Genomic DNA, 15745 nt, shown 5'->3' on the forward strand with positions numbered 1-15745 from the left:
ACTGACTAGAGAAATATCTCCAGTCAGTCAAGCATAGCAGTTTATTTAACCACTTAACGAGTATTGACGAGTGTACTCGTCAATACATGAAATCGTGCCACTTTACCATGACGAGTATATTCGTCACAATTAACTGGTTAATTAAACTGCTATATTCGAATATTATAAATAAGATGTGATAAAGAAGACTTATAAGAACAATGATCGATGTGTTGACAATGTTATTCCTCTAATTATTCCCTAGAAATTCTGGAAGTGACATAAAATTCGGAAATAATTTTGAAATAGGATGCGTTCGAAATAATATTTCAGTTTAAGAAATAACCGTGGCCTTTGATAGAGAGTGTGCACTGCATCCGGTCGTATAGTTCTCCGACACCCGCACCTAAATACACGCTATTCATAGATGCATAAGCTGTGACATTGGGAACGCAGTTGCTCATACCTTATAAAGGCGTGGCTAGGAATTTATAATTAATCTTTTCGTTGAATTCAAAGCTACATTACAAACTTTAATCTTTAGAGACTAGATTTATTAAGACCCTACAACTAATGAAAAGGCTTATAAACAACTAGTTATAGATTCTTACTGTAGACGCATATTTTACTTCAAAATTATGGAGACGGATTCAATGAGCAATTTTATTAATAGATAAATTAACAAAAGAAACTATTGTTTACTCTTGTTATATGTCTCACATAAACATTTCTGACCTAATAGGTTCTCTAGCATCCCCATTTTGAAAATATAGATTTTCCCAGATTTGTTTTGTACAAAAGCGCTTTCCATAACAATCCAACGCATAAACTTCATATGAATAAACATACGAATATCCGATCTCTGCTTGTTGCAAGTTTTAAACGGCTGTCTTTTATAAAAAAACATTTTGTGTATATCTTAATTTACTCGTCATGTTCATCATATCAACAATAAGATGTCCACGGCTGGACATTTTAGCTTTCCCTACAGAGATCTGATAATAACGGTTGGAAGCAGCATCCAGCGTTTTCTCATGATATTAACAACGTCGTCTAGCGTCTAAATTTCTCTAAAAAATCACGTGGATCCTGCTTGATTTATGCACAAACATACAAAACCAAAAACCTTTTTTTTTAATTGAATAATATTACATTGGTGTGCGATATGTACATGTGGGAGTGTTTAGTTATAGCAACAAATTTTAAAAAAATAATGATGAAATGTTATATATTTTGACAGACGACCGTTTGTGTTGTGATGAGGAAAAGTAGATGTATTAATTGAAGTTCTAGAAGTAAATTCGAGTGTTTTTCCATTGAGCATCGCACATGTATATTATTTATTATTTTTTACGATTTACTAACAATGTTTATATTTACTAAAAATTATCAAAGTATCACTGCGTATATATTAGTACCAAAGTAATCCTACCAATTGCAAAAGGGATATAATTTAATAGTATGTATCTATATTAGAATATATTATAAATAGATACAGCTTCAGAATGAATTGCTCTAATTACTCAACTGACACTATCAAACTTGGCACAGTCTTCCGGTTTCGGTTTTGCTTGCGGTTAATGCCATGGATAACTTAAGCTAACTTATTTAACGTCAAGTTAATGATTCTTTAACTAATGACGATGTAACTTTTGATAAAGTTCTCCTGTTGTTTTCGTCGATTCTGGCTACCAAGTTAAGCACATAAAATACTCAATTTCGCTGCGGATTCTTCTTAAATTAGAACACGTTTGCAATGTTGTAGTTTTATTTGAAGTTAACTACGTCATTGAATTTGAGAACTCTATGATCTTTATGATATATACTAATGATGATTATATATAATCCTCTGTGAATAATAATATGAATAGGTAAATAAAACACACACACTTTAATATGTTTCGAATTATGGGTACTGTAAGTTATTACAATTATAGTATATGTACTATTTCGCGATAATAAGGCTTATACGTCTTTTGTCTATTTTGAACTTTAATAGTACAAGCTTATTTTATGCAACGAAAGATTTCTCCACTTTACTTGCTTAACAATTTTGTGACACTAAAAGATAAAGAGTACATTGTTTATTTGGTTTTCGATTTATTAAAGAAATAGATTCCCACGGCTTACGATATCAATTATTAAATCTTAGTTTTATTTCACAAATTGCACAGATACTTGAAAAACTTCAGAATATTGGTTATTATAATTTTAAAATTACGTTGTTGATAACGGCTATATCAGTCCGTATTTAACGATCAAAACGAATCAATTTATATAATATTTAATTGATTGAAACATTAGATATTACAATATTTTTCTATTAAAAAGGATAAACCAATAATTACAGTTAGTAAAAAGTTCGAAGCTAAAGCTACTTGTATAAAAAATAAAATTTAACATGATTTTTTTGCGCTTTGCGTAACAAATTCATTTTAAAAGAATTTTAATAAAATTATGGACGCCTTTAAAGGACATGGTAGATAAACATCATGTTGAAATTACAAAATATCGACCCGACCGGATTGACTGGCTGTTAAATCGACATATGTTCATTAAAGTGGGCCAGATTTATTAACAGAAAGTAAAGTCGGAATGAAGATAAAAAATCAATAAAAGATTTTTAATAAAAGATTAATAGAGAACTCGAAAGAACAGTTTGTGATGGTAGAACGCTGACATCTCATCACATTCTATCTGATTAATAGGCTAAAGTTTAATAAACTTCGAAGGCTAGGAACCTTAATTAGTGTCTTATTTTTTATTTAGTTATCTGTGCTAATGTCTGTGTATAATAAACTTTGCATAGCCTATAATATTTCTTTTCTCACGCCTCCCTTCTGTCGTTAATTGACAAAGACTTTTTATAATATAGAAGTAATAATATTTGGTTTGATTTTTGTTTACATTATTACATATTCTATTTCTTATTTTTTTTCTAATCTCACCAGCTCTTGGCTTTACTCTCATTCCTTTATATACGAATTTTAGTCTACTATCTATTTGTTATTTTTAAGTACTTATGACAACCTTTCATTATTTTACAGCGCTCTTCTCTACTTTATCTTTTACTACTTAATGTATACAATACAATACTATTCACATATATATTATTATATTTCTAAGCTGTAATATTAAAACAACGCACATACTAGCTAATCTAAGTGATATAACCCAATGACAAATTTTTTTAGGTTATGACGACGCTTAAGGCCCAGTTTCATACCCTACCCATAATGTACATTTATTGTAATTTACGCACAAGCACTTACTTCAACACGTGTAACTTTGCCAGACATCCAAATGAACAAACGACCAACCTAATAAGTGATGCTTCTACATTCCTAAGTCTAAAAGTCCATTCTAGTACTGCTTCGCGAGAACATTTATTGAATATTCTTATAATAAAGAAAAAATGAGTTTATTCAACATTGAACTTTCTAACAGAACCCATATTGATCGTCAACTTAACTATAGATTATATCTATTAATATTTTATCTATATTTCTTTGACTCTACTTGCTTCAGAAGGTGTAACACACACAACAGTACATAAATAAAGTTTAACACAGATTTATACATGTACACTCTATCAGATATAGCCTAAATGAAAACAAAATAATCAAGTGACATCACCGCCAATGATTAGTGTCGTTTAAATATTACTTTATTGAATAATAATCTTTTTTCGTCAATTGATTTTTAATATGCGTTTTGAATTTTGATAATGGTAGTTCAATAATGTGAAAGAGACATTATTATAAACTGTATTAAAAATGTTATTGTCTAATTAAAATCATTTATAGTGATCATTCGTGTACATAAGAGAAGAATTTCAGAAGAGCCTTATTTAAAAGAGGCTATAATCAGATTGACCTACTGTTCACTGGCATCCTTGAGCTAAAAGAGTTCCAAATGCCTCCTGTTCTGTTAAGTCCATAAACTCAGACGGATTTTTTTTCTAAAAATGCAACTATCATATTATTATTATTCTCTTTTTCTGCTAGTTCAAACTGAGTTGTTGACGGCAAGTTGAATCTAGCATCTGTTCCGATGACAAATACCACAGACCTGTGAAGAACAGACAAATAAAAATTTATTGAGAATATTGAAGGCGAATACATCTGTTCCACGGTGTGCTATCTGATATTTTTTATCATTTTCAATATGGTAATACAGCATACAAATTTATCCAAATAATTTATATAAATCTGACAGCAGAAGCATCACTATCAAGCAACAAAACAATTTATGGGATTAGGATCCCAGTAAAAGCGCATATATAGAATTGAAAATGGGCTCTATTGAGTTAAAAAGGTTTCCTAACTCTTTTAAGTCAAGTCTTGGGTGCACAAAATTTTGTTTTTGCTCATGGAATTTATATTGTGCTTGTCACACTTCCTGGAAAAATTAGCAATGCTATTGATCATGAATAAACTTTTACAACTTGAAATGCAAAAGATATCATTCTATTTTTATACCTCTCCGCTTTAAAGGCAACCAAAGGGTTATGTCGGACTCCTACCAGCAAAACGCCACGGATTTCTTTGACGCTTTTTGTTAGAACTACGGAAACGCCTTTTTATCACCTATATTGTTGACGTATTTCATACATTACGTATAAATCTACAATAAATAGAAGCAGTTATGAAAGTAACAAGTAATTGATCGATATTTCCGGTATGCGCATGCGCAACTAATGCGCATTTCAATGTATCATTACAACCTTAGCAATAACATGTCATAATTAGACGCGAAATATGGTGTAACGTGCTCTTACTGAAGCATTTTCTAGCAACAAATTAGCGTTCGGTCTGCAAATGACGCTGTACATTTTCATTGTAAGGAATACAATGTTTCTAAAGAAAAATATTTTATGGTTTACTGATACGAGTCATTCTCTACCAAAAACATAATCTTATGAATATATTTTTAAAGTAAGATGAAGGGAAAGAGAGGAAGGTAAAACAATAGGAAGCTAAGACGAATAAAAGATAATATCATAATTATGGATAGTTGTTATAGGCAGGAAATTTAATATTTATTTAGTTAATGAATGAATGAATGATTTAAACCGTGGACGATTGAAATTGACCGACAAAACGAATTAGTAAGTTGAAATGGCTACGGGTAGGCCTAATAGTGCGTTGAATGGCCACTAGAACCTTAAGGTTCTTTAGTAGATATAATAGACCGGCAAGCCCAGCGAAGGACATCCACTTAGGCGGACAGAGGATGCAGGTTGAATCCAACCGGTATCATTACAAATCTACGGTAAAAGAATATAGGATCCAGTATTAAGCACAAGGTGGTTCATTTAATAATTCCAAAACATAGTTCGAATACACCAAAACGCATTTCACTCCACGAACAACCTTCTACTTATGTGTTCCGCTTAAAGTAATGTATTTACTCATTGAAACGAAACGGGTTCCCCTTTGATATTAGGATGAATATGTATCGTTGCGTATTCATATGAACGTTCAAACTCTGTTGCTTAACAAACTGTCGGTTTCATCACAATAATTGGATATTTATAAATTATATGTCATTTTATATTTATGAATAGACTAATAAAAATAATAGACATAAACTGCCCTCTCTTTCGTGTCTCCCACCTCCATCCAAAGGTTTTTTTATGGCCCCCGCTATTGGAGGCCTCTCGTACCCCAAATTAGTTGGGATCAGGGTCTTTGTTTACAAATAAGTTTTTTTAAATTTTTCATCTTTATTCTTTATTCACTGTCATACTTCTTAGATACTATCATACCTTAGTTCCATTACAATATCTTTCATTTTGTTCTTTCATTTCTTCTTGCTTTCATCGCCTTCCTTCCATGATCTTATTACTCTTAGGTGGCTAGGTACATTTTTTTTCTTTTTATTCTTTATTTTATTATTTATTTTTATTTTTTTTATCACAGTTTTCTTTGAGTTGTGCTTTCTTAATAAATTACTACACTTTTCTTATTCTATTTTTCCTATTATTTCCATCCAAAGGTTGTCTGGTAGAGATCGCCTCGAGCGATAGGACCGCCTATTGTAACTTTATATAAATTGTTTTTTTTTTTAAGTTATTATCAATCATAAACTATAAGGTGTCAATAAATAAAAAAAAATAAATGAACATATTTATAATACTATAATAATATATTATTGCACTATATATAGTATTTATACTTCTTATATATATCTGCCAAATTTTACATTTTTTTTTATTTTTTATCTTTTAAATTATCTCCGAATCGTTATCATTACGTCTGCGGCGCCAATTTGCAACAAAAGGCAAAAGCTTTTACCGCAAGCCTTAAAAATATGCCGAAACATATCATTGTTAACATGTAGGTTTCATATCACTGTATACACTCCGTGTTTTGATAATCAAATGTAAATATATTTTATCCAGTGCCCATAGCGCGTCAGTTCAATTGCAAGTTTGCCCAATGCAACTGCATCGCCGACCGGTTTCAACTGGCCGGCGAAACGGGACTATGTAAACCAGGGGTAGCCAACTTTCGGCTCGCGTGTCACATGCGGCTCTACGAAGTATTATTTGTTGCTCTAGATAGATGTACATAAGACCCCTTTCTTGTTTGTCATATTTATTATATTATTTATTTACACCAAAATAACATTAAAATATATCTAAAAAGAAACGTAATAATATAGATAGGTATAATAAACATTCAACAATTTATGCACAGGCGATCTTATCGCTCGAGGAGATCTCTACCAAACAACCTTTATATGTTTTCCAACCGTGTTATTGTATTTTAAAAAAAAACTCTCGTAATTTTAACACCGATCCGTCCATCAGCGTCTAAAAGAATTATTGAGACGCACTGTCATCAAACATTCACCAAATTTAAAAAAAAAAAATATATCAACAGAAGTCAAAACAATGTGTTTAATTTATAGTATTTAAATACTGTATCTATAATAGCATTTTGTATATTTTTTAAATCGGTATATTACGTGTCGCGAAAATAACAAATTTTGATAAATGACTCGAAATGTCAATGATCTTGGCTACCTCTGATTTATACTTACCAACTTATCGCACAACTGAACTCGCACTTGCGAAAATTGAACAATAAGTTGCAATTTACATTTTAAGTATCCTTTGGCGAATAAATCTCATGCATAACATACCTACCATTATGTTCTCAGTGAGATAGTTATAAGGTAACAACTGTAACTAATTTTATATTTCTAAGTTTCTAATTTTGTACTTTCTTACTGCCTTTTGTTACAGTCCATCTCCAATAAAGTAAATAAATAAATACCGCAATACTGCATCACTACTCTGTTTATTTAAACTTTTACTTATTTATGCTAGGTAAAACTATCTAACAAGCATTCTCTACCGTTCAACATATAACCCTGTGTCAAGAGATAGCCATTATGTAGGTTGATGTTAAAATCTTGATAGAATTAAAGTAATTTATGACGTGTAAAATACTATGTATACATAGTAATGTGTTTACCATATCTTTTATCTAAATGATTAAACAAACACTTAAATATGAGAATAGTATACATATATTATGTAATGTAAGAGAACAAATAATCTCATAATTACGTCAATTCTTCCTCCGATTCACTTTAAATTTCTTTTTATATCAACCTTTTTTTAAATTACCTTTCTCTTCTCACGCCTTCTTACGCCTTCTCACGCCTTCTCATGCCTTCTCACCTCTACCGTCAAGTAGCAGAGACTCTATAATACAGAGCTAATCATTTTTCAGTTTAATTTTTCGTTACATTATAAATTATGACAATTTTTTTATATCTGACCGGTTCTTGACTCTACTGCAATTTTTATTATTGAACGAATTGAACAAATTTTGTTTGAAAAACTAAATAAATATTGTACAAATAACCATTACTAACTCTCTTATTTCGAGACGGATATTAGTTAAAAGCATGGGAAAGTAAAAGAAGAAAAAACGATACTGGATTTGTAAGAAGAATAAAGTACTAAAAGATTATACAAGAAATTGCAAGAAAAAAGTAGAGTAATGCAATAGCTCTTCGTGTGCTTTATGAGAATACGTAAAGTTTAAATTAAAAGAAATTACATTTAACCCCTCACTTCTTCTTCTAAACTAATTTCTCCAATTTGTTCGTTTTCCTTCTTCGTCTCTTTCACTCTCGTCAAGTCACTCTCTTAACGTCCTTCTGGATCTTCCTAAACCATATCGCTGCAGATCTTCCACGGCATCTTAGTCATCTTTGTCGTGCTTTTTTATTACTGTCCAAGCAGGGCCAAGAATAGACTCGGATTTTCACGTATTAAAACCTTCTAGATCTTTCTTCTCCTGTTAACACGTTATCTCTGTCGCACGAAATACAACGACTGACAAAACGTCACATAGGTAGTGTGGGACAGAGATGGTGCTCTACGAAGCCGAAGCTAGCCGATTGTCTCTTTCCAAAGGTCGATGTGAAATATTTATCGCCGGGTACTGTACGGTTTTTATTATTTATAGATAGGATTTATCGCATATTAACTGATAACTGAGCTAAAATTTATCCTTTTAATGGTTTTTTACTTTATTGTATTGTATTATTTCAATAGATGTTTGTGCTATTAGCCCTAAGGCTTTTACAGCTTGGTCAATAAGAGTCCACGAAAGGTTCCGTGAAATATACGACCAATTTTTTTGTATTAACAATAATAGAGTAATAAAATTGCATTACTAAGTCGATCGCGGAGCATTCTCGACTGGCACAAGTCTATTCTTAAATACACATATCAATCAACGGTGTACCTCCATGACAGATTCTTTACTAGATAAGTATAGAGCCAAAAGTCACACAGCATAAATGACATATGAAATTTGTTGTTTATGTTATGTTGCAACTTTTGCTAGCATTTCCATTGCATTACTATTCCAATTTTATGAAAAAAAAATTGTGATGATGTGATTACATACACCATTTTCTTATATAATGTTACTACCTATATATATATATATATATATATATATATATATATATATATATATATGTATATTTATATTTATATATACATATATATATATATATGTGTGTGTGTGTATATGTATATATATATATGTATATTTATATTTATAGCTACATCCTAAATCTAGTTGTGGATAAATTAGAACAGTTTTAAACAATCAATTTAACAATTTTTTAAAATTTTATTTCGAGATTATACAAACTTATGTAATATATATAGTCGATTACACATTCTTCTAATTATAAATAAGGTATACATTAATAATAAACCAGGTGTACGACTCTCTAGAAGTGAACACTACAGGCATAACGAGTAAAATTGAGACAAAGTTACACTGCGTTTAACAATCAAACACGTACAAGTAATTATTCTTAGCTTCTTAATTTGAGGTATTTTGACATTAAAAATATCTATGCCTTTAACCTTGTTATTATGAAGTTTACACGTATGCCACGTGGGGTAGTGGTGACCACAATTAGTTCGCTGTGCAGATAAGACGTCAGGCACCTTTTGAAAAAAGTCCTTGAATAGAAAGGGTCTTTGAATAGGCAGGCCGATTAAAAAATTGAAGGTTTGTGGCAACGAAAGAAATCCGAGACTCTACTTTTGTTTTAGTAAGAAACAACATACATAAACCTTTTTTGGTTAAATCAGCTCTATGTTAAAATACTTCTTTTGTTCCAGATTAGGGTTCAAAGAACCCCTCCGACGAAACGATTCGAGTTCGGCGCCGAAGAAGCCGGAGCTTCTTTGCCCCTCGAAATATTATTATAATCGCTCTGTGACTGTCAGGCACCAAGCAACCCTGCACCGCTCTTCATAAGTCGTATTAAGAAAACGAAAAGGCTCGAAAAGTCGCTCTGAAATCCCTCTATCAGTGGCCACGACAGATAGGGATTTCTTTGTATTAAGATTTATATATGCATATATAGATTGGAGCATTGATCTCTAACATCACAATATTATTTGTGATTAACATATTTTAATATAAACGCTTTCGTTTTTTGTCGCACGCATTTTAAAGTCTATTGCCCGCATAAAACAATTTTGTACGTAATTTGTAAATATATTTAAAAAAAAAATAACAAAAATATATCGACATTATTTAAACGTAACTATTATACTAGTCATTCATCTAGTGTATATTTATTTAATAATAATCTTATAATCTTTAGTATAAAATAATTTTTATCATAATTAATGTGCTTCATAGAGAAATACATTAACGTGAATTAATTAAAAAGAGCGCGATATAACCAAAGAGATTCGTCTTGACGAATAAATACCGTCCAAGCGCGCCAGCTGTCAAAAAAAGGCGGGAAATAAAGCTTACCGTATTAGAGTAGAGCGAGTGTCAAAATGCAGACCCAAATGGGAGTAGGCGAGTTGCAGAGAAGCTATAGGATGCAGGACTTCACGTCGCCTGGTGTCATCATGAGGGAGCGAAGTTTCATTCGTCCGCAGTCCCATCACAACATGCATCACAACCAGGTATTTATTAAATATTTAATTCAGATCAGTATCAATACGATATAAACAGGGTGATTGAAAACAGGTGTAAAAACGTTTATGTAATGTTTGTACGTATTACGTACGTATTCATACGCTTAAAATGTTAATTTGTTGAAGCATTGATGTAATGGCGTAAGAAATAGTAAATAATGTGGTGATAATATAATAGGAAAAAGTGTTTTAAATTCGGATAGTATATTAAAATCATTTTTTATTTTTTATCTGTTCTTGCAGACACTATGTATTGTCAAAAGTTATCTGTCTGTCGCATTCTAATGGAAAAATAAATTAATATTACATATTTCAGAGGCATTAGAAATGGGTGTATCTTCAAAACTTTTGCAGACAAATGAACTGTATATTCAATCCTTTAAAGCTTTTACACGTATCCTCAATCATTATGTATACAAATAAGTTACTAATTTACTTAAAAGATAAACTAATTAAAATTTCTTATGTGCCACCACAGATAATATAAATTTATTAATATCTGACCTTTATTCAATTGCGCTTTGACATTACGTAGGCGACCTGCGCAACACCAATTCTGCCCACACAGCTAACAGAACTTGATTGCCTTACGACGTCCTTTATACGCTTATATGATAATTCTAAATTGCTTTCTATTATGTATTATCAACCTAATAATCTTAAAAATAATGTAATATTTCTTACATAGTTATAATATTTTTAACATGGTAGTTATTTCTAACATGTTTACTCAAGTTAATGATGTGCTTAAAATCTGTATGAAATTATAATCTATATAGTATTTAAAAAATATATTTACAAAAAGAAAAATAGAAAATAACGGCAATTTGCTGTTATGATTTACAAAAACCACTCAAACTGTTCCTACTACTGTCATTAAGTTTAACATATACTGCAAACAAGCGCAAGCCCTAACTAAAATGGCGTAATAACATTGTAAGATATAAATATATAACTGTCAAATTGATTTCAATTCATATTTTTTTAATTATAGATATTTCTTGACACAAAAAGTATATGAAACTCCAGCGACAAGTTTATTTACCAAAACCCTTAATAAAAGAAGAAATCCATTTTATTGTTTTTACAATTAAATAGTATAAAATGCAAGTTATTTATAATAATATTTTCAATAAAACTGAAAAAACAGCATTAACAATCTGTGCGATGTATCTTTGTCACGTTGCATTAACGACAGCCACTTGCTAATTTAAAAAAACAAATTACGTCAATCTCGACCAAAATGGCGGATACAGGATGCATGATGCATAATGAGAGTCAATATTAATACTTCAACTAGTTTAGTATTAACGTTTTTCATTTTAACATGATTAAAGCAAAATATGATTGCGTTTTTAGTTTTAGATTAGAAAATCTGAATTAAAAATGTTTGATTGATATCCAAATGCAGTTTTTTGCATTTATTGGCATAATAAAATTGACGTTTTTATTACATATATGATGACGCAAAATGTTATATATGTTGTTATAAGTATTATTTGTATAAATTTCCTTAAACTAATTCAATGAAAATGTTTACATGTAAATCTGAAATAAAAGACAAAAATGTTTGTCAACCTGTTACAAAAGGATCTTGTCAATAATATGCACAAATAAGGAAAGGTTACTAGTTATTAGTTCCACAGATACAAAATTGAAAATTACATCATCTATGTTGTGAATTGAAAATATGATTGTAATAGATTTTACTTTTGAAATGTTTACCAGCAGTATAAAATATGAAGAAATTTAATGCGCAATTATGAGTAAGGTTTTATTCTCCAGCATTATATTAAGCGATGAGTCTAACAAGAATCATCATGTTTAGCGTGCGACGGCGAAAATAAACCGTGACAGTCCGTCAAACTGAATCATTCGCTGAATGCTTTCATGTTTACAAAAACACGCGGTTTTTTTCTTAAATTATGGCAAGAAGGTTATACGAAATTTGTATCTAGAAATGATTCGTAAACAGATAACTTTTGAAAATTTCATTGATTTTCTAAAGGTTTTTAAACTTTTATTGATAATAATTAATTACAGTTTTATTTTTATTTTATGAAAAGCGGTGCTTCTAGTTTTTAAAATAACAAAAATATAAATTGGATTCTCTTTAAAATATGTAAACTTTATTATCGTCACTCTTAAAAAATATTCATTTTAATTTTCAAGATGCAATTATAAAGTCATCACCATTCATCATCATTCATCATTTCAACCATAAGACGTCACTGCTGGAAATAAATATTCAAAAGGACTGGATGGAAACTGCCAGCGTCAAGCGTCTTCCTATCTTATAAAGATCATCTGTCCACATTGTATATGAACGTCCTGCGCTGCGCTTGCCGGTTCGTGGTCTCCGCTCCAAAACCTTAATGCCCCAGACGTCATTCTTTCTGCGCACTATGGGGCTTGCATACTGCAAATCATCTAGTCTATGTTGGTTACTTTCGTTCGTCTACAGATCTCCACAATTCTAATTAGATTTTAATCGTTGTCTACATAAAGAATACATACTCAATATGAATACATTGAAGCAGTGGAAGGTTGAGATGATGATAATGTATATGCTTTGTTAACATTAGTAGTTAAATGAAAAAAGATATCATTATATGTATATATCTTAGCATTATTTATTTCTACTGTCTTGTCATCATAGTTCAAAAAGTTTGTATTGTTTTCATGCAAAACTACGTTGAAGCAATTTTTGAAACATATACACAGATCGTCATAAAATTTTGTTTAAATTGTATACGTAATATTTATAAAAACATCAGATGAACCAAGGTATATTTGCAAAGTTTTAAATTAAATTTGATATTGCGTGTATTTAATTATTTTTCTCTTGCAGTTTCCGAACAATGGGAAACGGCGGAGTATGATCCTGACCAACGCTAAAGGGAAGCCCACGCTCGAAATCTACAGACCACCCGGTTCGTTTATTTAATCTAGATTTAATCTGTATTTACTGTATTAACTTTCAATAAAATCCTAAATTTCCTACACACATGTAACCTCGACTGTTCACTAACAATTTAGTTACGCATTATAATTTAACACTCTTATGTTAATAAATATTTTTTTTATTTTTTTTTTGGCGGAAATAGTAGATGAATGGCAGTTTAATAATGTTTTTAACATTTCACCTCGATCTGAATTTACATTAGACTGTGGGAAGTGTGAAGCTGGCAAGCGTCGCCAAGTAAAATTGGCGCCAAAATTAAAAATAAACAAAACTTCAAATTTGGAACCCGCCGACAGTCCGATGTTTGTGTCAGTGGAACGCGTATGTCGGGGCCTCTGTTTATTTTGATGCGGTTGAGAAATAAGAAATGTCGCGGTGCATAGTGAAACAGTCGTTGGCACAGTCTGTGCCGGACGCGCCTGTGTCGCCGGTGGTGGCCCCTGCGCCAACGGTGTCGGTTGCGACTGTCCCGACGGTCACCGTTCCTGCGGTGACCATTGTGCCGGCGGAAACTGCGCATGTAGTCACTGAAAGCTCAGGTTTTCATTAAATTTTTCCTTAGTAGTCCATCTCATTAGATCTTTTATAATTTTATCATTTCATCATGATCATCATATCAGCCATAGGACGTCCGCTGCTATACATTAGCCTCTCCCATAGATTTCCAATGGGATTAAGAACAATTATTTTATTTTATTGTTTGATTTGTATTGTTGTCGTTTGATAATTATTCTTTTTAGTACAATGTTTGTAATTTAATCTCATTGACCGTAGGATTTAAATACGAACTATTGATAGCATGTACCTAATATATTTGCGTTTTAGCCTTACCTATCTGACTTCTTAAGTTTATTCATACATTCAAATGCAACAACATTGTTAGGCCTTTGTTTGTATTGATTAGCGGTATGGGTACTGTTACGCAGTCCTTACGAGTAGTGTGAAAATACAAAATTATGACGACTAATATTATAATTCGAACACAAAATCATGTTTGTTAAAATAACCTATATTTAAAAATGAATATCTATTTCCCTCGGTCACACCTAAACTTTATAAGAACTCTACCGGATTGCGTTTATCATACTTTGTAGAAGGTTAGAGGTTTTAGCAATGCGTATAAAAAGCAATATGAGAGGCGATGCCTGAATGAGATGTAAATAAATGCTGTGAGAATGATAGATAATTTGAAGGATGAAGTAGGAAGGAAGAGAGAAAATTGTAAAGGATGAGACAGAGAGAGAGAGAGAGGGAGAAAATAGTTTGTGAAAAAAATATGTCTAATAATTTGGTGTTTCAAACATTTACAAAAATGTTTTTACGTTTGTATCTATCTGCCAATAGCGTTAATTTAAAAAGTACTTTTTTAAATACATTGTCCTTACAGTTTTTTGTATGTATTTATTTATTTAAAATCACAATATTCAATTCTAGCACGTAATATGAAGTTCTATATAATACAATAAACGTATCAGTCATTTTTTCCATCAACCTTAAATCAATGTAAAATGCATACTTGCCTCAAAAATGAGATGGGATAATGAGATGCAAACAATAACGGGGGCCATGTGAAAAAAAAATAAGTCGCTAGCGCTGCCTATATATTCATAAATAAATAGTAAATGGAAAAATCTGATATCATTTTGCTATAGTTCGGTAGGAACCGCATAGGTTTATACTAGACATTCCTACACGTATTAGCGTTTTATTCTGCACTAAAATACGTGGATATCTTTGCGAATTTATAGCTAATATCTTCGCACGAGAAATCGCAAAGTGGATGCCGCTGAAAGGAAACTTCGTATGAAGTCTATCTAAAATGACAGCTCCTAAATTCCTCAAAGTCGAAGGCGACGCGTATGAATTACACCATTTTAATTAAGTAGTAATTGTAAATCTTGAAGGAAAGTGCGCGTTTGAGCGAAACGTGGTCCGTCGGACTGAGACGGTGACGCCGTGTTTTGCGGGTTGCATTTTTTTGTTAATTCGATGATAGGAGTTGGCTTGGTGTTACTTTTTAGACTAACGAGTAGTATCTAATTGACCGGAATAGCTGGTAGTTAATATAATAATCTAATAGTTTGATCTTACATGTGGGTCTTTGATTTATTGCTACGTTTTGACTAAAATAACAAGATGGATGATCACTATACTGTAATACGTAATTTTATATTACACATAGTAGTCTTAATGTTTTCCCGAAATTAAAATGATATATCTACATATACATATATTACAACTTGAGTTGAGAGTTGTCCGACGTTATAGGTGGTTAGATAATGAAAAATGTTGTGTGTAATTTTGTAAAA

General features: G+C 31.3%; 1 protein-coding gene across 5 annotated transcripts in view; it reads left to right on the forward strand.

Moving 5' to 3' along the window:
• Positions 1-15745, forward strand: part of LOC137933318 (CBP80/20-dependent translation initiation factor) — a 52825-nt gene that overhangs the window by 15302 nt on the left and 21778 nt on the right. For 4 of the 5 annotated variants that reach the window (XM_068777228.1, XM_068777227.1, XM_068777230.1 and 1 more), the window contains 2 exons: positions 9653-10459; positions 13323-13404. In XM_068777228.1, coding sequence (XP_068633329.1) covers positions 10328-10459; positions 13323-13404 — 214 coding nt within the window. In that variant the 5' untranslated portion in view covers positions 9653-10327. Of the gene's footprint in view, positions 1-9652; positions 10460-13322; positions 13405-13788; positions 13976-15745 lie in introns of those variants that run through there. The other variant, XM_068777231.1, reaches the window with a different exon arrangement.

Source organism: Battus philenor, unplaced genomic scaffold (genome assembly GCF_028537555.1).
Source record: "Battus philenor isolate CCGP_79_NKW_IND1 unplaced genomic scaffold, ilBatPhil1.0.hap1 SCAF_13, whole genome shotgun sequence".
NCBI classification, from domain to species: domain Eukaryota; kingdom Metazoa; phylum Arthropoda; class Insecta; order Lepidoptera; family Papilionidae; genus Battus; species Battus philenor.